Source organism: Amphiprion ocellaris, chromosome 11 (assembly GCF_022539595.1).
Source record: "Amphiprion ocellaris isolate individual 3 ecotype Okinawa chromosome 11, ASM2253959v1, whole genome shotgun sequence".
Lineage (NCBI taxonomy): Eukaryota > Metazoa > Chordata > Actinopteri > Pomacentridae > Amphiprion > Amphiprion ocellaris.
Genome location: NC_072776.1, coordinates 13,966,101 through 13,990,442, shown reverse-complemented (window position 1 = coordinate 13,990,442; position 24,342 = coordinate 13,966,101). Strand labels below are relative to the sequence as shown.

Genomic DNA, 24,342 nt, shown 5'->3' with positions numbered 1-24,342 from the left:
GAGAGCAAATTTTCATGTGACATCATGTTTCCTGGTGCAGTCAGATGACAGACCTGTGGCAGAAAGCAGGATCATTCTGGGAGAAAGGACAAACTGTCACATCTTCTGTTGTGTCTTTTAGGATAAACTGCTGCTGTCCACTGATACAATTTAAGGTAATTCATTTAGGGTCTGATAACAATTACAATGTTTCTAAGTTTACATTATACATTTGAAGACAGAGTTGGATTTACAAAGGCAAAACTCTGCTGCTGTGTCACAATATTCGATTGAGGTTGTTTGTAATGATAATGTAATAACTTAACATTTCCGATGAGCACCTGAAGGCATCATAAGACAAGCGAGCTAGCTTAACTAACAGAGCTAATGTGGACTAGCCTGCGCTGCGGAGAAGCACAGTCAGGACTGCTGGTGAATTTACCTGCAAGATAAGCCTTTTAGCTGGTATTAGACTTTATTAATATTAATATGTTCTAATTTAAGGGGCTAAGAGAATCACTTCTGCCATTTATTATCGTTCTCCCGTGTCCAGCAAGGGAGCCAAACCCCGAAAGGTATCGTACTGATATCATTTGCTAATATATATCTCAGCTTGTTATTGCCTGATTTAGCCTAGCTAGTGTACGTTTAGTGCTGCGACCAGCTTTAAGTAGTGCCTTGTAAAACACCTTGGCTTTGTCGTTTTTATTAGTTTTGTCGGTTAAATTGCTGCCCACTCAAAGTGTCTCAATGAATAAAAACATTTTTTCAGACTTTAATGTTGTTTAAATGTAATTATTCTGTCTTAAACGGTTAACTATCATTCTACAAACAGGCATTCTCATATAACCTAGCAGCGATGTTTAAATTCTTGATTTAAAAATCCGTTTGTTCTCCGTTTACCTCCAGTTATTTTCCATCAAGATCAGTATCTTTCTTATCTTAGAGTATAATCAAAATAGATGTGCATGTGGTAACAGCGCAGAACCAGTTTCTCATGTTTTTATGCCCAGGAGCAATGTAAAATCTAAGTATAAACAAGTGAGTTAAGTTTAATCGCTGTCTAACTGCATGAACTACTAGTATCCTCAACAACAAGGTAAAACCTTGGACTTTTCTCTGTGTTTGCAAAATGGAATAAACATGAGGCGTGTCTTGATCTACCACTTGATAAGCCTCGATTAATATTAACCGACTACTAGCCTAAAGTTGTTTCAGATGAATGCGGAACTTTGCCATTGCTTAACTTTATACTTAACTAGTCCAATGCACACCACACCTGGCTGCTTTCAACACACACTGGCCTTCTTTCAACACAAAGAAATGCTCAGAAATAAACTGGAAGGAAACTGACTTTGGCTTTGACTCATGTTTAAACCCCTCTAATCACTTCTGCAAAAGATTAGAAGGGCTGTAAAGTTACAGGGTTAAATCCCTCAAGTGGTCCTGAGGATGTCACACGAAACTGCTACTGAAATAAGAGTTAAGTACAGTCACACACACACACACACACACACACACACACACACACACACACACACATATATATATATGCACAAAGTCTGCACATCTACACAACTACTCTTGAGGAACAAAGCTATACATTATCCTCCCAAGGAGATTATCATAATTTGCAAAGATTAACTTGCAAATCTGGCTGCAAACACCAAAAAAGTGTTTAGTTTAAGGCTTCATCCCACCAAAAGGTATATTCAGTGTGCTTCATATTCATATAGGACCCCCATTTTGATAAGGCATATATTACGTTCCTGCTCAGTAACCATGAGCAAAAGAGGACTAATGGAGATAAACTGTTATTACATAAATTTATCTCTTGACTTTCCGTTATCACTGCAGATGGGGGAGTTTGAGAGCGGTGGTCTGGGCCGGGTCACGGTGTACTCCATCCAGGGCTGCCCACACTGCATGCAGGCTAAGGCCACCCTCGGGCGCTTGGGAGTACCAGTGTGTGACGTGGACATCGGTGTTCATCCTGAGCTGAGAGGGCGAGTGAAGGAGCTGACAGGACGCAGCACGGTCCCTCAGATCTTCTTTAACAACATTCACGTTGGGGGTAATGATGATCTGCAGAAACTGGTGAGATTTTCGACCAGTTTGACTGGTGAACTTAGTGTGTAATGTATATTTTTGAACAGTGTCAAAAATAATCTCATTGCATTTGCTCTATTTAAAATTGTTTCAAACACGGAAACACAAATATGTAAAAGCTGACCAGCTTCTTGATCTGTTTCACCTTCCTAGGCTCCTGAAGAGCTTCAGAGGTTGGTGAGTCTGGTCAAGGAGGAGCCTCTTCCAGCAGATGCTCCACCGTTACCAGAAAAGAATCAGTCAGAGGACACAGCTGGAGAGACCGATAGAGGTGAGGGATTATTATGCTGCGACAATGTGCAGGAATAGACTTTATTCATTAATGAAAGTTGTCCTTTACACACATTTTATACAAAATACTGGACAGTGCTTTTTGTCATTTTGGTGCAATGTTCAAGGCAGGATTTTGAAGCTCTGGGTCAGATTGTTTTGATCTGCTCTGGAATGGGCTGTGAAATCGTGAAATGAACCACACTGTGGGAAAAGCATCCTGAATATGAGGTTTTGACCCAGATTAAATCCATTTGGAGCAACAACTTCAGTACAAAACAAATTTCTTCCAACATCCAAGGTCAGCGCTGACCAGAGGCAACAGGGCTGGTTTTGCATCGTCATTTCTGTGTGAAGATGAGCCAAGAACAATGACTTATGAAATAGTGCTGGCTGATGTGGACATGAGGGTATATTTAGGTCACAGCAGGTGTGTGTGTGTGTGTGTGTGTGTGTGTGTGTGTGTGTGTGTGTGTGTGTGTGTGTGTGTGTGTGTGTGTGTGTGTGTATGCGCTTATCTCCTCTTGTACATTCCACCACAGATACTGTAGTTAGTACAGTAAACTTGATACTCTGGATGAGCCCAGCAGCACCAGGCTGTGCTACAGTACCTTATTAGATGTGATTATTAAGCTCACTAAAAAGTAAATATAGCCTTTTTCCCTGGAGAACGTACACAGATGGTTTGCTCTGATGTGTTGCAACATCATCACTAGTTAGTTAGTGGTATTTGTAGAGAATTACTTTAATTTCACTAGTCCTCGACCCCTCTCCAGTCTTGTTTATCTCTTTTATGTTTTTACACTGGCGTCATCTTAAGTAACAGTAGTAAGCATGTACTCGACTCAGTGTTAACCCTCGTGTCGTCCTGCGGGTCAAAACTGACCCATTTTCAAGTTTGAAAATGTGGAGAAAAAAAATATTTTCACAGTGAAACTTCTGATGTCCACATTTTCAACATTTTTGGGAAATCTTTGAAAATTTTTTGGTGGATAAAAAGAAATGTTAAAAATGTTTCTTAGGAACATTCACAATTCACTGATTTTTTTGTAAATGTTCTTAAAGAAAATATTAGAAGTTTTACTGATATATATGTAGTCACTTTAGATATTTTTTGGATTTTTTTTGAAGATTTTTTGGAAATATTTACAAGAATCTTCTTGCCACATTTGAGGGATTTTTTAAAATAAAACTTTTAAGGGAAACTTTTAAGGAATTATTGGAATTTTCTTCCTGAAGGTTTTGCAATTTTTCAGAAATTTGGGGATTTTTTTTGCTGAATTTTTGGATTTTTTTCAGACAAGGAAACAATATTTTTTCATGCCCATAATTGAGGACAACAAGAGGGTTAATGCATTGGTGAAAAAAAAGTGCAAGCTGTTAGGCCAAGGACAAATTTATTGTGACATATCAATTTATTTTCACGGAGCCACTTGCAGTTTTGTTCACATTTTCAATGCAGAGAAGTGGATTTATAGAGTGTGTTGCTTTTTGGACAACACTGTTTTATTTGATACCTCTTTACCATACATTGAACTGGCAAAAAGTATTAAGAACTTATTGATGTGTTAATTTGTGCCCATAGATTATTCATTTGAGAGCACGAAAATGTAATTTGTGTACACAGATAAATTATTTGGCAGCACAAATCAGCTTCCTCCTCTCTGTGATGCCTGTGATCTGGCCCATCAGTCAAAACAAACTTGTTACATGTAGAAAAAAGGCATTCCTACCCATTTCCCTAAAACAGCACAACATATTTAAATTGGTCTCATCTCTAAAAAAACAGTTTTAGAAAAACAAGGAAAGCAGCTGTGTTGGAGTAAAAGAAGACATGACTTGGCCCAATCCAGGCAGTATCTTTACCACCAGCCACATGTTATTGTGTGCATACTAAACACTCGTGGCTCTTGGCCCTCATTCTGTCCTCTATCTGGGTTTCAACATGCTTATTTCTTTGTGTTTGTATGTGTTTGGTTTGGGATATTCCTGCCCTCACAGACTTTATGTGTGAGAAAGATGAGTTGGCGGACCTGGTAGAGGACCTCAAACATGGCAGTGTGATTGGCTGCCATAGGAAAGGACTGACTTTATACAAAAAGACCTTCACAGGCAATGAGCTGGTTGACTGGCTGCAAAAAGATAAGAGCATGGGTAAGTAAGGCTGTAGATGATTTCTGTTGTAAAATGTAAAAAAATGAATAAATAATTAACTCACTGATCTGAGTCCTGACTCAGAGAACACATAGTCAGATCCAGCTTTGTCAACACTTGACTGTGGCCATGTGTGTGCTAGCCAGGGCTGAAGCCTGTAAAACAGGCCAAGCATTGTTGCAGAAGAAGTACATGGTCAGTGTGAATGGCAGTGGGCAGCAGGACAGCGGTTTTGGGGAAGGAAAAGACGCCATGGACACACTGTACAGGCTACTGGAGGATGACCCTCATTCAGCTCTCAACGCAGGACAGACTGCAAGCTGCAGTCCCATACAGGGTAGGTCAGGACTGGACCTGGCTCGGAGTGCACACGTATCGCATTCCAGCGTCACGCTGAGTAGTGTCCTTCAGCGCAATCTAACCCTGTCATTTCTTGGCTGCTGGTTTGGTTTGGGGCCTGTTGGGTTTGCTTTGGTTTGTGTTTGGATGAAGTTTGTGATGTTAGGAGCTGAAGTAGGGGTTAATAGTGTATCTGATAAAGGATAAAGTTTCTTCTTGACCTTAGAAATATATGTATTTAAAAGAAAAAAGAAAGCAACACTTTGCAGAGCATTTAACTTTAATTCATAATTCTTCATTAGTGGCTGGAGACAACTAAGCATCAGCAGATAAAGGCTAAATTGAAAGCTTCAAAATAAAACTAATTATTGGAACTTGTTTTTTAATTTGGTCAGAAATGATGCAATATGTATGATAATATATATTCAAACTGTGTTTTGGCTATTTGAGTAAGCTCCCTGTAATTCTGACGTACAGTTTATCAGCACCCCAGGAATCTCTAAATGGATTGTGATGCAAAAGTTTGTCAGGGTTTGACATACATTAAAAGAACACATTGTTATTATGGTACGTAATAAATATCTCAGTGTTGTTCCCATTATGCCAACATCATATTTGGTATTGGCATCAAACATCAGCTGCTGTCCATCTCATAGTTCTGAAATATAAACAGAAAAAAGAAGAAACTGTTCTGAAATAGAACAGCATATCATTGAATCCCCATTACAAAACCATGCTCTGCTTTGCTGTGGGTTTGGTGTTGTCTTCTGACGAATTAACACTTGGTTTTAATTTCTTCTCTACCCTGTGGTGGTGAGACAAGTTGCTTGGCTCTGCTTCGCTGTGTTTCTAGCTGAATGTCGCACACCTTTAGAGGCTAACAGCTACCCTTTGCTTGCTTTGAAACAATGCTGTTGCTAGTTACTCATAATGATGTAATCTGTGCTAGATTAAAGTTATCCTGATCCCGATTGCATGTTGTATGTTGTTCTCCCATTGTCTTGGTTTTCCACAATTAAGAGATTCCTTGTTATGGTGTACTCCCCAGTAAGGAGTACTCAGTTTTGTCCCAGCTCATGTTTAATGTTGGGAAGTTCAGCTATGGACTGTGTTGATGTTTGATAAGTTCTGGGCTATGCTAACACAGTTGCTCATTGTATATCCGTACTTGTAGCGTTCAAATATTGGTTTAGCTTGTATCACCAGACAAAGCAGCTGACCATACCAAACAGTAACCATGTTTCTCTCTTTCTCTGTCTCCGTCTCCCCCAGCTGCTGAGCTGTCTTTGCTTTTACGGGACATGATTCTGAAATTGTTCTCGGAGCATCTCTCTGCCGATGGCAAGGTAACGTCCTCACTGACACGAGGCTTTTGGTTCATTGCGTGTTTTCGTCTGTGCATGTGACTGTTGTGCTGCTGCAAGGTTGTGTATGAATCTGTGCCTTTAGTAGTGCATTGTGTAAACAGAGTAAATGACCTCACTAACCTATTTTAATCTTTGAAGAGGTTAATTCTGTGGTTAGCTTTTGTCATATATCTATTAACTCTGTGTGTTGTCCTTGCTCCTACAGTCTGTGGACTACAAAGGCATGTCAATGAACCCTGCGTTTGAGCGTTACTGTGAGCTAGCCATTCAGCTGCAGAGGGTGGAGCTGCTCTCTCTGAGCCGGGAGGAGAAACTGGCCTTCTTCATCAACATCTACAATGCCTTAGTCATCCATGGGAACCTTCGTCTAGGGGCCCCCACCAACATGTGGCAAAGATACAGAGTAGGACTGCACAGCTTCACTTAAATATGCTGCCGTGTTTCCCAAAAGCATCATGTACCTCGTCCTTATTCCACTGATGTGAAGTAGTATAGTGCAAATACAGGTGTTCCTCAGTCTTTTAAGACCTCACAGCATTTCCTGTGATTCTTAAGCAAATACAGCTAAATTATATCATTCATCATCAATAAGCCTGTTTGAATGGGATGCAAACGTATACAATCTACAGGGCCTCAGTAGTAAAGCTGAGAAAAGCTTTTTTTGGTGATAATTTACACCAAACACAGTGTCTTATTAGTTTACTTTCAAACTGAAATAAAAGGTTAAATTATATGCACACTATGAGCGGCTGGTCATGTCAGTTTAATTCTTTTATTGTATTTTGTAATTTGATGCTAATCCAATTCAATCCAATCTAACTTTATTTATATAGATCTTTAACCCTCGTGTCGTCCTGCGGGTCAAAATTGACCCGTTTTAAAGTTTGAAAATCTGAAAAAATACATATATATTTTCACTGTGAAACTTCTGATGTCCACATTTTCAACATTTCTGGAAAGTCTTTGAAAATTTTTTGGTGAAAAAAAAGAAACGTTAAAAATGTTTCTTAAGAACATTCACCAAAAAATCTACCAAAATCCAGCGAATTTCGCTGGATTTTGGTTGATTTTTTGGTGAATGTTATTAAGAAAATATTTGAAGTTTTACTGATATATATGTAATTGTTTTAGATATTTTTAGGATTTTTCTGGAAGATTTTTACTCATTTTTTGAAAATATTTACAAGAATTTTCTTGCCAAATTGGGGGGATTTTTTAAAAATAAAACTTTCAAGGGAAACTTTTAAGGAATTATTGGAATTTTCTTCCTGAAGGTTTTGCAAATTTTCAGAAATTTGGGGAATTTTTTTGCTGAATTTTTGGATTTTTTTTTTTCAGACAAGTAAACAATATTTTTTGGTGCCCGTAAATGAAGATAACAGGAGGGTTAAACAACCACAGTTGAAAAAAAGTGCTGTACATCCAGAACAGGGCAATACAATACATAAAAACAGTAAAACAAACAAAATCTGAAATACACAATAAAGTAATGCACAATAATACACATGCACCTGAGCAAGAATTGTTGGCATTATATGAAATATTTTTTGTTTCTTTTTTGCCTCATTTTGTAGTTCTTCAACTATGTGAGCTACCTGATTGGAGGAGAAGTATTCACATTACAAGACATTGAGAACGGTGTTCTGCGAGGGAACAGAAAAGGAATCGCACAGCTTCGACGGCCATTCTCCAAAACAGACCCTCGACTCCAGGTATTTAGAAATTCTGTTCAATCACAGCTGAGTGTCAATAATTGGATGACAGCATTTGTTTGCAGTACCTAAATATCATTTTTCTTGTCGTCCACTAGATGGCGCTTCCAGACGCTGAGCCGCTCATTCACTTCGCCTTGAACTGCGGCGCAAAGGGCTGCCCACCTATTAAAACATACACTCCCCAGGTAAGAGAGTTGAACTTCTAGTGTTGTTTCGTCCTTTCATTGTGTAATTAGTCGTAAGTAACGTATCTTAGGCAGTGAACTACGTTAACATTTACTGTGCAGCATGCTGTATGTGTTAGTAAAACTGTCTCTTTTCCACTCTAACCTGTCAGGACATTGACAGCCAGCTCCGCACAGCAGCCGAGGCCTTCCTGGAGAATGATGACGGCTGCGTGGTAGATTCTGGGAAAAAAGAAGTGCGACTCAGTCAGATATTCAAGTGGTACAAGGCTGACTTTGGAGGCACTGATGAGAAGGTAGATTTGAATCCACTGCGTGTGTATATATTAAGAGACAGTGAATAAATAGCTCTCTGGTTTTATTTTCCTACACTTGCGGCAGAAAAAAATGTATTTCAGCTCTTTATGTCTCCACTGTCTCTTGCAGCTGCTGAACTGGGTGCTGGAACATATGAGTGAATCCCCGAAGAAGACCAGCCTGCAGGGCGTCCTCTCTGCCGGGAAGACCAAAGTCAGCTTCCTCCCTTACGACTGGAGCGTCAACAGCAGCCACTGAGCATGCAAACGCATACACGCCCGGCTATATGCTATGTTTCTTTGCATCTATCCACTTTCTACTGAGCTGCATCTATTTAAAACCAGATGATTGGTGATGGAGCGTGCACCAAATGAAGTCCAAGCAAAAAAAAAGCAAAAAAAAAAAACTAGTTCCAGTGGTGAGGGGGGCACATTTGCAGTGTATCATCACATCCTACTTCTGAAGGCTTATTCAAGCATTAAAGTCCTATTGTAAGCCCCTACACCCATATTTGGATGCTATATATAAGTAGTACATGATATTTTATGGGAAGGACATATTGAGAACAGAGTAATTTGCGCACAAAAAATTGAATTAATAGCATAAAACAGGACATTAATCATACTGCATTATTAACTTCAATCTTCATTTTCCCTCCATGCTCTCCAGTCTATCAGCAACTCAGGAGTCATAGATTATTGTGATCATCTTATCCAACACTGGTTGGTTTATTCATGTGGAGCATTTAATTACAGCAGATGGAGAGGATAACCTGTATCCAAGCACACAGCCTTGACAAGCCATATCAAACCCCTAAGAACTTACAAACCCACTCATTCATGTGTAGCGAGCTTCAGATTTTTAGTCGGTCAATTGTTCAAACAGCATTTTTAACCGACTGGTGTAAAGACGTTGATGTTGCGTTCACTGGAAAAGACAGTAAAAGCTAAACATTAGTAAACAATCTGTGATCTAGGTTTACTGTCAGGCACTTTTCCTTTGGACATATCAAATCTGGTTAGCTGCTGCAGCTGTCTTCCCTTTTGATCGACACAAGATCGACTGAAAGTGCAGTGATTCACTACCTGAATTAAAAAGAACAGCTGCATTGTGTTTGTTTAGAACCCACAGACAAATACAGATGTCTTGATCAGTTTTCATTCCTACCCCCCTACATGGATGCTTAACCATCTTTTTTGATCCAAGTCTTCCATTGTAAATTGAAAAAGTGCTACTGCTGTGTTGTAAGCACAGCAATTTAGTAAGAAAAATACTAATATTGTGAATTATTGAAATATTTATCAGAACTACACCCATTTGGGATGCACTCTGACACTTTGCATGTTTACTGCCAACTCTGAATGCTACTGAGATCTGTTTGTACTTTTTTTCACAATTGTTCATCGTTGGTCTATATGTGAATAATGTGCTGCGTTCATCCAGCTGATTATTCCAGCATGTCTGCAGAAACAAAGAGAAAATCTCAGTCATACCCAGTCTAGAATTCTACATTACCAAATCAATTGGTCATTAACACAGTAAGTATAGCAGTTTTGATTTATTGTTATTACTTGTAGGTTGTTGGTGTGTTGAATTTCCATCTGAACAGGTTTACAAAACAACATTGTGTCACTGAAATTAATTTTACCTGGCCTTAACTGTTTTTAAGATACATCATTATACATTTTCTGGTGCATTTCTCACCAATTAAGTGTATATAGCATGTTATGTGTTTTCCTAATTTTGGATTTTCTTATCTCAGGTCAAGCCAGATTTCAGGTTGTTTGATGTCCTCAATGCACTGTATGCTGCATGTTGTTTTCTAGTCTAAACAATCTCCGCTCATGTTGCATTGTCTGTATTCATCTGCAGAAACATTGTCATGCATTTGAATTCTGCACATTACTGTAAATGTTTTACTTTTTTTTGTCTTAAAGCTACAAGCAGCACCAAAGCAAATGGTTAAATTGGCATGCATCAGAGCTGGAATGCAATCGCTGCATGAGGTACTGGAAAACCCTTCGATCTTGAATGCTGGCCTGTAGCAGGACTGCTCCTCTATCACTGCTTTGTTCTTAGCCTGTAAGCTTAGCCATAAGAAATAGTTGGACCTCAAGTGTCATTTAAACCCGATATCGAAATACAGTAGTTCCACATTTGTTAGTCAATTAAACTGATAACTTAATTGTACAGATTTAAATATTCTTTGAAAACGAGCCTTCAGCTACAAAGTGCACCTTTGACTTTACTATACTGAACTCTACTATAGAGTGAGAAGGAAAGACACTCTGTGGACTAAAGTGAACAGAACAAAAGGATTTTATTTACGTATATTGATGCTCCCTGTACTTTTTTTCAAAAATTTACCTCATGTATCAGGAAAATGTGATGCAAAAACTTTTTTAAACAAGCAATTCTATTATAATCATTCTATTTTCCTCTTTCCTGGGGTTAAGCAATATGTTCATGACTAGTAAATATGCAATGCTGAATTAAAAGTATATATTGAGTCGGCTCTCTGTTTTACCATCTCTGCATGTGTGACACAGCAAATCTGTTTGGGGTTGTTCATGCATGTCAATAATGTTACAAAAAAAATCATAAACCAGTAATATAACTATCATTCATGACAATAGAAGTTTAGTTTTGTTTCATTTGTTTATTCAAACAAATTTTAGCACTTTTTCTTTAAGAAAAATAGACGAGGAATCATCATTGCCTTTACAAATCCAATCTATTGACATTTGTACATATAAATAAGCAGGTTTAGGTACACTGTCCCATAAAAACATTACATTAAAAAGTTATTAAACAGACCGGACATTTGAAAAGTTCATACCTAACGACCAACGTGAAATATTCTACATCATGAAATATACAATCATTGCGTTAAACTGGCTCACGTAAAAATGGAAAAACTGGTACTGTGTTACTGATTTTAGTGTATCTTCCTACAGCCTGAACACTGATTCAGTCTTGGCACTAATAAAATGGTAAATACTTCATTTACTGTACAGAGAATTAGTTTGACAGTATGAAGGGAGATTTACATGGTTTCAGACGTGTTGGTCACGGCCCTAATGAGTACATGATTGTTGTCATACCGTGACCAGAAGACAGGTCAACAAAGGAAAACACAATCCTGCCTACAGGAACAGCAGCAAATCATGCTAAAAACACCTCCTTTTGAGTTTGAATACATTTTAACAGCATAGAAATGTTGACAGAGGACACACAACCTGATATCCAATATTACACTGCTGCATATCTAATAAACCTGTTTTATACAACCTCTCTACAATCCCACAGCTCTGTGTGGTGTACCGTTCATTTGGAAGACTACTGCAGTACAATCTGCCAATCATACACTGCATGTAAAAATCAATTCTCTAAGAACAGGAAGTCATGTTTTTTGAACACCACAGCTAAGGGGGACGTATATGGGAAAACTCTGCCACCAAGAAGTTTTGCTAGCGGGGCAGGACAAAACCTTACTCAAAGTCAGACGCTCAGTGTGAACCCAATTTTTCTAGATTAGATTATTCAACTAAAATAATAAATTGTTCTTGTCTGTGAAAGAAACCAGGTTGAAAATAGATGTCAATTTGTATCCAATTAATACAAATACAATAATAATATGCATCATCACATGAAGCAAATGATCCAAAGAAGTCCTCTACTTATTGTTTTGAATTCTCTCCATTGAATTGTATTTCCCCTACTTAGTGTATGATGCAATTGATACCTAATAAAGCATTGTGTGGCTTATTTGCTCAATGAATGCAAGGAAACATAGGAGAGTGTTTAACTTAAGCAGAAGTAGAGCATAACTTATGACAGAAGACTAAAAAATGACTAAAATGTTGAATGGTAATGGATAACTGATGCGTAACAGGTGGCTATATGTAACTATTTGTACACAGAACACAACTGTTTTGTTTTCTTATATTCCAGGTAAGTTATTTTGGGCCATATCTGTCCCCTCAGAGTTACTTCTAGATTTGCTGAGAAAACTAAATTTGTTTTCGTAACTAATTCTGTTTGAAAGGCTGAATAAATATTAACTTCTCATAGATTTAGGAGAATATAGTGTATATTTGTTACAGGGTTGTTTTTGACTTGACAGAGCGCACAATGATGACGTTTTCCGGAAAAACAATGTGTTCAAAACTATAGTAGTTCTTGGTATCAAAATTATTGCTTCAAAACGTCCATTATTTAAGAACCAATCAGACATTTTGGCACACATACCATATAAGTATTGTAACTGAGGATTGAGAAAGAGCTCCAGCGTTCCTTTATCAGGTGGTCATTCCCGTTGCAGCTCCCCTTAACACACTACTAACCTAAAAATGAAAGAAAAAAAAGATTACCAGCAACTCAGGGTGAGAAAGGGTAGGATTTATTTGATGCTTTACTACATTTTCTAATCAGTTAAGAATACTTACTCTCATCGTCCGAATCGAAGCCAAATAGTGCAGAGCAGGTGTTAAGGGCTTGGTGGTTCTGTAATTCCTCTAAGCTGCTGAAGGAGGAAAGACATTTGTCACAGCGATGTCTGATCTTCTGCTCAGGGGCCACTTCCACCACCTGCTGCTCCTGTTCTTGGGCAGGGTCTTTCTTTTTCTTATGATTCCAGTAGACATATTTCCTGGGAGCAGCCTCATCAACGGACCTCCTCTTGCGCATTGAGAGCAGAGACTCATCCAGGTAGGTGGAGGGTGGCGGCCGGATGAAGGGGGCTTTGACGAAAGGTGCGTAGGAGGGATCTTCAGGCTTGAAGGTTTTGTGCTCAGTGATGTGAGGTTCTCCCATATTCTGCTGGACCCCCTCAGCCATAGTGGACATATCCTCAACATCTCGCACATTTATAGGGTCCCACTCCATGGGCGCTTTTTTTCGACACCTCTTACTGGGAGTGGTTGCTGCAGCAGCGGTTGTATGGGAAGTAGGATTTCTTGTCACATCCTCATATCCATTGACGGCGGGTTTGCTTTCATCTGCGTGCTCATAACTGGAACAATTATCAGATTTAGATGGATTCTGACTACTGTCTGGAACTTCACAAGCCTGACCTTCAGCTTTGCTCTTTCCCCTGATATCCTGAACATTAGAGGCCCCAACATCACGAGTGGGACTGTCCCTTTGCCCCTTTTTATTCTGCAGCCATATCTCCTCCACCTTCACTCTTTGCTTCCAAGGAGCTTCAGCACTTTGCTGTATCTGTCTGTTTGGTCCCAACTCTAGCTCCTCTTTCTGAGGAGCTGGGATGTAGTGTCTCCATTCATGGTCATAGAGGCCCTGAAGACTTGAGAAAAGCTTCTCACAGTCTGTGAATGGACACTGAGGTCTGAAGGGCTGGTGGGTACCGACGTGGTCCTTTAATTCCTGCTGTGTCAAGAAGCGCTGGTTACACTCCTGATGGTAGCAGAAGTGCGGGAGAGGAGTATTGTGAAGCTTCATGTGGTCCTTATAGTGTTGAAGAAATTGTGTTTGCCTGTTGGAGGAAAGCAAAGATAGCAGTTTTTAACATCATAATCTGGAGTAGAGAATCTTTAGCAAGGCCGAATAACAGAACATTTTTCAAATAAAAAAATAAATAAAGGTGAATTTTGAAAACATTTTGTCCAAATTTGGCATCTAGGAGAAAAAAATAAGCTTTGAATAGTCACACTTTACATTTATGGTGAATGTGTTAAAAATGAGCCTATTACAATGAACACAATGAAGTATTATCATTACAGCCATAGTTAGCAGGTGCTGTAAAATGTTTCCAGTCTTTTAACTGTATCTGTATAGTAAAATTTCTTTTAAAATAATAGAGCAGATAATTAAGTTCACAATTTCACTAGGGTTGTAATGAAAGATTACTTTCATTGTTGTTCGAGGTCCCAGGCTGTTGCATTCCTTCTCCCATTGGAGATTTAAAAGTCAGAAATCGAAACTGAAACAATCAGGAGGTTGTGTGAGCTGGAGCTGGAATGCTGCTTCCACCACCTTGTCAACTGACACCTTTGCTATCAGTAAGTACCTTAGTACATGAGAATCTGAGGTAGATACTTTAGAGCATTGCCGCCCTACAGTCGCCACAGGATGTTTGGCGGCTTTTGCTTCAAAGTAAAATACACAGCCAAGTCCAGGAGGCTGTAGCTTCTTGATTGGAGCAACACCTATCCTGACCTCCAATCAAGCCACTTCAGTCTCTACCTGGTATAAAAGAGCTGCCAAGCTGTCATTCAGTGGCAGCGGGTGTAAGTGGTGTGTCGCTCGCATACGTGTCTCTCCGTTGTATTTTAGAATTGAGACATGACTTTTCTGGGAGGAGCTTTGAGCTAGTTCAGGGACTTTGTTTTGGATTTATAAGTATTCATAGTTTCAAATGTGTTAAACACTCAATAGGGATTCTACTCCCTTTTGTATATTTTGATTCAGATCGTGTAGGCTGGGTAAAAAGGAATTTGATTTTGAGATTGTATTTTGGTGAATTCATAATAGGTAAATGTGTTTATAACATCTGGTAGCAGTCCTCCTTTTGTTATTTTATTTTGTTTAAGAAGCATCATTTGCCCTCAGTTCCTCCTTTTGTGTAATCTGTGCTGAATTTGTATTTTTTACTTTTTTTTTTTAAAAAAGTGATGTCAACTTTGGGTAAATGGCAACCTCTTGACTGTTTCTGTTACTTCCCTTTCCCCTAGCGATCAGGCTCATAATATTGGTACTATCAATTAGCTGTTTGTTTTATAAAATGTTTTTTTTTTTTTTTTTTTTTTTTTTTTTAAAGAAAAGAAAGGTCTATCTGTACTTCCCAAAGCTCAAGATGACATCTTCAAATATTGTGCTTGGTCTAAAACTGAAAGTTATTAATTTATCTGTCATAGAGGAGAAAAGAAACAAGATAATATTCAAATTTAAGAAGCTGGAATGACATAGTTGTGACTTTTTTTTCTTTAGGTAATCAATTATTAAAACAGTTGGTTTTAACAGTTCAACGCTGTTCACAATACAGATTTTAGTTAATGACAGTATGGATTGTCACTTCACCATCACTATTAGTTATTCAAAGGTTACGCTGAAGTCCAGGTAAATCTGTGATACTTTTTGTGCAGTACTTCTTACCTGAGGCAGAGGGAGCACTTGTGCTTGGCCCAAACATAAGTCTTCTCCAGCACCTTCTCTTCATCAATATGGCATTTGATAGCGTGTTTTGTCAGTGTGGTGCTGATCCTCAAGAATACTCTATCACAGGACTCTGACGGGCACAAGTGATACGTGATGTCCAGACCATAACCATTTTCACCCGCTGACATCTCTTTTCCCGCATCTTCTCCCTCCTTCTCCATCACAGATGGATCTCTTACAATCACCAGGCCATCTTTGATGACTACCTGCTCATCCTTGAAGTCTACCTGCTTGAATATATTCATGTCAGGGTTCTTGCATTTTTTGTGAAGCACAGATGTCTTTTTGATGAGTGTACGGAGGTTCCTAATGATTCGTTCTTCCCTCTTGAGGCTTGACACTTTCATTTTGCTTCCAGGTTTCTGCTCAGGAGTTTCGTTATCAGAAACAGAACTCTGATTTTCATCCTGAGGTTGACGCTGATTTTCCACTTTATCTATTACTCCATTAGCGGCTGTAGTGACCTCACTGCATTGCTCCTTGTCATGAGGTTTCTGCTTACACATTGCATCAATGTGATCCAGAATGTGCTTTTTGGCAAAAGGGAGCTGTTTAAAGCGTTTTCCACAGAGTATGCATCTTAGTTTTCTGCTCTTTAGATGAGAGAGAGCATGCCTCATAACATTCAATCCCTTGTAGTCTTTGTGGCAGATGTTGCAGTGGTACATCAAATGGGCATACTGTTGAGTGCGGAGTACTCTGTCCTTCCATGTTTTCTTCACCTGGATAAAAAAATAAATAATAATAACTGAAATCAGTGGCAGAAGTTTGACAGAAAAAGTGAGCACAGTATCAAGTACATTTCTAAAACAATAAGTGCCTCGTGCCTTTCAAACTTCCTTAATTATATGCAGACTCAATATATCTCAAGTGTCTGTATGGGCACAGTGACTCTAATGCAGTATAGTTGGATTTAATTTATTCAAAGCTAAGTGCTGCTAATGCAATGTTATGTCTAACAATCAAAAACACAGAGGGATACATTTGGAAACCTTGGGTCTAGTCATTACTGACTTACATTATTTAAAAGCTGTTGGGGTAATTAAAGACAGATAATTTACCGCGGTGTTTGGGACTTTGGCTTCCAACGTTGGCTGGGGCTCCTGTTCTATGTTGCCATTAAGCTCCTCAGATGCTGTAGATTCTGACGGTTTCTCAGAGTCGAGTTTTTTGGATTTGAGGGAGTAATTGTGTAACAGTTCAACTGGACAATCCATTAACTCTAAAAGAGGACCATCAAGCCCAGGATTAGCTTCGACAGCAGCTTGAAGCTCACCAGGAGGACCTTCACACAGCGTGTACCCTAAGTGTGTCTGAGAATCCTCTTGGGTTTGTTCACTGAGACTGCTACCACAGACGATGCCAGTGTGTTCTCCATTCTCCCTCTCAGGGTCATTCAGATGTTCAAGCTGAATCTCTTTCTGTTCACTCTGGTTATTAATTTCCCTCTCCAGGTGAGGCATATCCAGCTCGTTGTCCTCTGTGTCAGTGTTCTCCTCAAAACCAGACTCCTCCTCAGTAAGGCATATTTCGTTATCAGGGTAAGAGAGCTCCAGTTTTGGTAAAGGCTTCCGACCCCGTTTCCTCCCTCTACCTTTGACCTTTTTCTCTTTGACAGTCTGTACCGGGTCCAGTTTTGGAAGACCTTGTAGCCATCTTTTCTTGCGACCTTTCCTTTTCAAAATTTGGCTCTTAACACATCTAGACAAGTATTCTCTTTTGCGGTTCAGAGGGAGCTTTACAGAAGGAGTGGTTTCCATGTTAGTGTGATTGCGTCTTAGTGAGTACACAGGCTTATTACTCCAAGAGGTGGATTCCAAATTGTAGCTGATCTCTGGATCATCACAGACGTCTAACTCATCATCAGATATAGACTGTTTCCTCCTTCGCAACTTTCTCCTCCATTTCCTCCTCTTCAGAGGAGCATTATTTGATGGAGAAACATACTTTCTTGCCCTTCTATCTATAGTTTGGTCTTCTGGGAGGTTTTGGTTCACAAATGCAGCTGCAGTGCAGTGGCATGAATTGAAACCTTGAGTGCAAGAGTCATTTATACAATTATTTGTTAGCAGCTCTTCACTGAATTCGTTTTCCTCTTCCTCCTCCATCTCACTGAGAACAGCAGCCTTCATGACCTTGTCACTCATCAACTCCAAACAATGAGTCCTGAGAGTCAGGAGGTTCCAAAATTCAGGATCAAAACACAGGCGCTCCTTGAGCCTCTGTAAAACAAATATGTAACACACAATGGTTACAAGCCATAATGTCAGTACATTCAAAATACTGTTACATCTTATTATGTTAAATGTGCTCCACTCCAACCTGCAGAATATGGAAGCGAACACTGGTGCGGACAGGGCTGTTGTGGGGATGTGGCTCCTGGTCAGGATGCATGTAAAGCAGGCAGACAGTTCGATATGCCTCCAGGCTTCGTTCCTGGCAAAAGACTAGCAGGGCACATGCTCGACAGATCTCCAGGTCATGAGGCAGAAGGAACGCGATGGTCTTGCAGACCAGTGACCGGGTTACAGTGTCTGCCTTCATGTCACACAGCTGTAAGGCCCTGGCACAAAGCTCCACACAGACTTGGACTCCTTCACCACCCAGCTATTCAAAGAAAATAAACATTACAGAATAAAATTAGGTACAATGGTGAATAGGAGAAAAAAAGACAAGGTGAAAAACAAAGGTAAACATTAAACACTTTTGATAGCACAAGTTGGTACTGCTTATGTGTCAGTTTTTTAATAGAAAGAAATATCTTCAGATATCTCAAAACAAATAGGTTTTGTTTTAACTGTCTTTTAAATACTGGATTAAAGCTTTGTTTTCTGCAGAGAGTGATGATGGCACAGTGAGGAACAAGATCTAAGGCCGCTGTCTGTCTATTAATACATGTTTCAAATACAGGCTTCAAATTGTGCAGAATGCTTTTATATTGCTTGTTCTGCAATGCCTGACTTTGAAAACAGATGATGCTGTGATGGAGTCTCACCTCTGTAGTGACCAGTTTGATGAAGGGGAAGATGGCTCTGGCATTAGTAGCAGAGGAGGCAAGCTGCAAGCACTCAGTCAGGAAGCCTTGTCTGGAGGGATGAGCCCGGAGATACAACCTGCTCCAGATGAACACCAAGTCCCTATAAGAAAGCACAGAATGACAAGTCAAACCAGGTTTGCTATGGTAGAGTGTATATTTATAAAGAAACAACTGTGATATTTTCTAAAATAATAATGGAAGCACCATGTCAACAATTCCCTTTACTGTCATATTCATGGATATACCCAACACATACTCAGCCAGCCCTGCATATTTCACAGAATCTGATGTGAGCATGAACTATGAAAAGTAAGGAGATATTCCAGTGTAGTGATTAGTAATTAGACTTCTTCACTCTGGCAACTGGCAACTTTCTTTACAACATAGAAGATTATATTTTAAATTAATTGAGCTGACTTTTGACCCATTAATCTACATTGACGAGCTCCAAATGAAAAACTGAAAACTTGTTTGAGAAATCTTTGCAAATGTATAAAATCTAAAACAAAATTCTCTCATTTAGAAAAGTATTTATACCCAGTGGCACAGCAGATTGTGATCAGGTACATACTGCTTGCTTTAATTATCCTTGACATGTGTCTAGACATTGCCTGGAGTCCCACTATGGAAAAGTGAGAGGTCTGGACAGAGTTCAAATACAGCTCTGTGTAAATAAGATAACACACTTCTCTCTGCATGTCAGGACAAAAACCTGAGTCGCAGACCTCTGCAATAAAATTGTGCCAAGGCATAGACCCTGGCAAAGGTATAAACTAACTCTGACTATTCGCAGGAGCACAGGACCATTGAAAAGCTGGAAATCTGACAGTTTGTTCAGTTCTGACAGTCGCTGGCACTTATGAATAATGTAATTCTGACAAAAATTTAATAAATAACATGACTTTTAAACCTGCTAGTGTGTTCTGATTTGCTAATTATTTACAAAAGAAATCTAAAAACATTAAATCACACAAAATGTGCAAGAGAGTGAAGAGGTCTGTAAAGTACTCTCACTCTGACAACTCTGTGAAGCCACCGTACATATATAAAGGTCATACTTACCAGATGTAGTACATGTCCCCGTTGTGAAGTTGCTGGGTAAGGAAAGCTTTACACAGCGACAACAAAAGCTCATCTTTTTCAACACTTTCTGTGTTGCAGATTATCTCCACTGCATCACGGCCATCTATCTCTGCCATCTGAGGAATAAGAGATTAAGGTTGTAACGTTACTAAGTAATACAACAGTAGTTTATTAAAATGTATTTTTAACAATGTATGACATACATGAAGGTATTTTAAATTAGCTGTTCAATATTTGAAGTTCAATTCACCCAAATAACATGTTTATTATATTTCACTTACATTTTAGAAATTGTTTCGCAAAATGCCACTTAATAATGCTTTGAATGTTAATAGCTGCTTTACAATGTTTTGATTAATGAATGTATAGACTTTCATATCAAAGATCAACAAATGAAAAAGAACATAAAATGCAATTATTCCATTCTTCTTTCATCTATTGCCATTATCTGAAAGGACAAGTGCATTCATGTGCAGAGCCCCACAACGTTGCATGTCTTACCTCCTTGTGAAGGTTTTCATGCAGCGAGGTCTTGTAGAGGCAGGTCAGGTAGGCCTGATGGAAGTACAGATGCTTTCCAGCTTCACGATTTTCCAGACAGCTTTTAGCCAAAGCCATGGCCTCCTGCATTCGTTCGCAGGCTTGCAGATATCGAACCCGCAGCTCCAAGAACACCGGTAATTCTGAGCTCAAGAAGTCCTCCACTGTACAGCAGGAAATCACATATTTTAATGTACATCATACGAGGTGTACTCCCATACAAAAGTGAGCAAGAGTAATGTTGTAATAACACAGATGTTGTTCTCATTAGCATTCTGTACAAGCCAATATGTTTAATTAGTGTTTGACATGAAGGATTTAATGTAATATAAAATCAATACCAAGATACAATTAGTCTGTGGTTGGTGAATTATTTAAAGAACCAACAACATTTTGATAGCTTTTGACCATGACAGACTGAAATGTGTGGTGCTTTGCAGTGTGCATATCAATATTTCACATCATCCCACAAAAACAACAACAAATCACTACATTCTGAATACTTAGCAAGCTAATATATCCACATGTAGTTACTCATTGTTCCTGTTGAGTCGTTATTTGCCAGTATATTCTGCCACAGCTTACACACAACCTTATTTTTACTGTTTAAATCAAAACACTGTCAAACCATGCTGGTTTCATAAGATATCATCAACCCCACATTCCACTAGGGATAAAATAAAATATTGAGATTATTTTGACAGGTATTGCAATTGCAACATGAGCGACAATTTCAGTGGAAATAGAATTTTTTTCCATACAAAAAATATGAAAATGATTATGTGATTTTTTTGCAGTAGCAGCAGTTTGTACCAAACATGCACACTCTCTTAGGTCTTAGGAATATGATTTTTAGGCAGGGGCATTTCTGTAGCACCATGATGCTACAATGACACATTTTACCTTTATCCAAAAGCTGCAGTACCTGCGAAGACTCAACAGTTGCCTTGCATTGTACATTAATAAAATATTGGATTAGTTTTACCAATTAATATTTCTGGCGCAGACTAGCGAGGGTAACAACATTTGATCATCCAAGCTTCTCCTCTTGACAGTGTTAGTGACACTGCAATACTGATTAATGAATAAGTGAGACGTAAACACAACCTGTCACACTTCCTGTCAGTGAGCATGAATGCCCCACAGAGCTGTGTGCTCTCATCACTTCTCTTTTACTTTTCCATTTACCTAATCATATTTGTTGAAGATATAACCCTTTTGGGTCTTAACAACTGAGTCTGATTACAGGATACTAGTGCGCTACTTGACATTGCAGAGTTTTCTGTGTGTATGTCATATTCTGCAATATTTGCTCCTCAATGTGATGATGATCCTACCCTCATTTGCTGGCAAATCTGCTTCCTTTAGGATTCCTTGCAGCACTGGATTTTCCCAAGGGCCTCCTACTTTCATAATCTGCTTCACATGCTGAAGGTAGATGTTCCTGTGCCGCAGGAGTTGAGAGTGGCACCCCTGCAAAGAAAATGTTCATCAAAATCCTCCGTAAGAACATGCCACCTTTTTTGGTGACTGTTGAATCGCAACAAGTGTTAAACTGGGCCGGTCCATACTTGCTAAGGATTTGTTAATTTGATCATAAAACACTGGTGAGCCCAAACTGGTTGTGTTGCAGTGGTTTTCGTGCATGTGTTGATATCTTCAGTTTAAAACTGAGCACAGCACACCAGTAGCAGGTACTGCAGCTGGGTCTTGTCAAAGTGTGATGTGTGAATAAGAAAAATCAGGACTGAGACAGCAGGTCAGTTTGCGTTACCTGAAAAGAATCAAGGATGTCTTTTAAAGGCTCTTCCACAAATTCCTCCTTGCTGAAAAAGAGCATCAGCTCAAAGAAGCTCCTGCAAGACAACAAGAGCGAAAAAAGTTTGCCAAAAGCGATCTCGAAGTAAATGAGACGACAATTTTGCAGGTAAATTCAGCTCATCGAGCCCTTTGCAGTTCTTTTTCACACAAGTGCTACGGTCAAAGAGTAGACAATGATCTCATTACTGTGCTTGTAATTATTATTATTCAATAAAAACGCTTATTAGTTGTATTTCCAGCTTTTTAAAAAAAAAAAAAAAAAAAAAAACTACCTGAAAATATAACAGTGCTACTGCTACTGGACAGTGCAGCTAAAAGAGAAGCTCCAGCTCTTCCCAACAACTAAACAAGGTTCCCATGTTCATTAGGGTGTATGGTTTAGTTTTTGTTTGCTGGTACTGAAGGTGCAGCCTTGAAATCTTCTTAAAGGAAATTCAGATGTTTGTTTCTGAACAACTGTCCATGTCAGAAATGATTGCTGAAAACATGTAAAAGGTCTATGAACAGAGGGATTTAACTGGTGGAGCTCATTTGGGGCTGATGTGAAGCCCATCAATCAGCGCCTTCAACAGACACAACACCTAACATTTGAGAGTATGCAAATTATTTTCCCGAGTCTTGAAGTATTTTTTTTCAAAATGTGTCTGGGTGTTTAATAACAGTTTATTGTGGCGTGACAATCTCAAATGATTATTCCTGCTTTATACAGACTTGAACATCTCATCTCTCAGGAAAACATATACTGTATGTTTATTTACATCTCAAAAGATTCAAAACACTGACTTCAAGTGCACTGAAAATGCTATATCTTTGAAATAAAAAAACAAAAAACTAATCTATACTGTACTGTCACAAAGCAATTAGATTTTTTTTTAAACAAACTTGTTACTCAAATGCATTAGCTACTGAAATGAAATGATTTTTAAAAGAAAATCATCATTAAAAAAAAAATCAGCTTCATACAAGGGTCACTAGCCCTAAAATGGTTGCTAATTCTAACAATTATTGAAATATGTGTGCAAATACAACATGACTGTTCATCAACAAAAAATATGTGCTTTCAAGTAACAAGCTACTTACAAGGCCAGACTGCTGAGGACGTAGTGGATATGCTGACAGTCATCAGGGAAGGCAGTAGTGGCTTTGGTAAAATTGCTGAGTGCAGTCCGCAACACCTTCAGCTGAGGAAGAGGAACTTGCCATTGCCCTGTGTACTCCTCAACCAACTGGACAACACAGAAATAGAAAACACCACAGAAGACATAGACAGACATAGCTCTAGTTTATATTACATCAGTTTCAAAACTAGTGTGTGTGGTTTCAGACACAGTTTCACAATATCACTGCCCTGGGTGCATTATTTAATGGCGGGCGATCTATCAGCTGAAAAAGGGGGAAATTTTAACTAATTGTTAAGTTAAAATATTATTGAGCATATTGTTTTAATCAACAATGTGCTCATGGCTGGAGAAAAGCCATATAATCCCACTGCACATCCACATTTTTCCCCTTATCTTAAACACTATCTATCTATCAATCTATCACTGACTTGCTGTAATTCACTATTATTGTGAATGCAGTGTAATAATTCAGCAGGACTACGGTAATAAGTTTTTTTTAATCATTTTTTTTTCTTAAAACACCTAGTGCACCTTGTACTATTGGAGGAAAAAAAACGCTACTGTTCTGGCTAAAATTGCAGTTAGTGATCATGAACCATTATTTTCTTCTTTTCCTAAACTGAAATGCCAACTATTAGCATCTGAATCCACACCATGCTGCATTTCCCTCACTCTAAGACACTGTTCAACATCATACCATTGGGATAATTAGCTTAGCCTAACCTAACTGAGCAGCTATAAAGCTAAGTATCATCAAATGCCAAGCACAAAGCACTGTTACTACATGAAGTTACCAAACCAGAGGCCCACTTTGTGTCTAATAAAATTTGGTTAACTATTTGTGTTGTGCCTTTGGTGAGCTATGCCGCCGTCTTAGATACACAACTCCATAAATAGAGCTAGTCTGGAGGCTAACGTGAGCTAGCGAGGCTAGGAGCGTTAGCAATAAACACACAACGACTCGGTAAAGCGTCCAACAAAATGAACGTAACATACCTCACAAAACTCAGAGCAGTAGTCTTTGCTGTTCAGAGACGACTCATCGCTGCAGTGTCTGATACACAACGTGTCCAGAGCTAATTCAAGCCCGTCTGTTTCCAAATCACTCTCGTTGTCCGCCATACTGTCTGCTGTATCCAGCGCATA

The 24,342-nt window shown here is 38.9% G+C and overlaps 2 protein-coding genes across 5 annotated transcripts; one reads left to right on the top strand and one right to left on the bottom strand.

Annotated features, from left to right (window-relative positions):
* On the top strand, positions 1-10,929 carry zgc:152951 (uncharacterized protein LOC569013 homolog). 4 transcript variants are annotated; one of them, XM_023291978.3, is made up of 11 exons: positions 1-155; positions 1,837-2,076; positions 2,242-2,359; positions 4,360-4,512; positions 4,655-4,849; positions 6,124-6,197; positions 6,424-6,621; positions 7,793-7,930; positions 8,029-8,118; positions 8,271-8,414; positions 8,545-10,929. In XM_023291978.3, exons 1-11 carry the CDS (start codon positions 45-47, stop codon positions 8,671-8,673), a joined length of 1,590 nt encoding a protein of 529 aa, XP_023147746.3. In that variant the 5' UTR covers positions 1-44; the 3' UTR covers positions 8,674-10,929. The 4 variants fall into 4 exon arrangements, with proteins under 4 accessions (XP_023147746.3, XP_035813931.2, XP_054871156.1 ...); XM_055015181.1 differs by lacking the exon at positions 1-155 and adding an exon at positions 361-554; XM_055015180.1 differs by lacking the exon at positions 1-155 and adding an exon at positions 912-1,461.
* On the bottom strand, positions 10,717-24,342 carry LOC111583059 (zinc finger protein 654). The gene is made up of 12 exons (XM_023291975.3): positions 24,193-24,342; positions 23,156-23,301; positions 22,029-22,110; positions 21,592-21,727; positions 20,216-20,418; positions 19,694-19,830; positions 18,590-18,731; positions 17,917-18,201; positions 16,656-17,816; positions 15,532-16,316; positions 12,864-13,912; positions 10,717-12,761 (listed from the first exon to the last, which is right to left on the bottom strand). The coding sequence occupies exons 1-12, from the start codon at positions 24,316-24,318 to the stop codon at positions 12,757-12,759; spliced, it is 4,257 nt and encodes a 1,418-aa protein (XP_023147743.2). The 5' UTR covers positions 24,319-24,342; the 3' UTR covers positions 10,717-12,756.

What these genes read in the sequence shown, in the direction of transcription:
- zgc:152951 (XM_023291978.3), top strand. Translation starts at nt 45, where the DNA reads ATGACAGACCTGTGGCAGAAAGCAGGATCATTCTGGGAGAAAGGACAA. An exon ending in ATGATGATCTGCAGAAACTG is followed by an intron (nt 2,077 to 2,241) that starts GTGAGATTTTCG and finishes TCACCTTCCTAG; the next exon opens with GCTCCTGAAGAGCTTCAGAG. An exon ending in AAACAGACCCTCGACTCCAG is followed by an intron (nt 7,931 to 8,028) that starts GTATTTAGAAAT and finishes GTCGTCCACTAG; the next exon opens with ATGGCGCTTCCAGACGCTGA.
- LOC111583059 (XM_023291975.3), bottom strand. Translation starts at nt 24,318, where the DNA reads ATGGCGGACAACGAGAGTGATTTGGAAACAGACGGGCTTGAATTAGCT. An exon ending in AGATTTGCCAGCAAATGAGG is followed by an intron (nt 20,419 to 21,591) that starts GTAGGATCATCA and finishes CCTGCTGTACAG; the next exon opens with TGGAGGACTTCTTGAGCTCA. An exon ending in GGGGACATGTACTACATCTG is followed by an intron (nt 18,732 to 19,693) that starts GTAAGTATGACC and finishes GCTTTCTTATAG; the next exon opens with GGACTTGGTGTTCATCTGGA.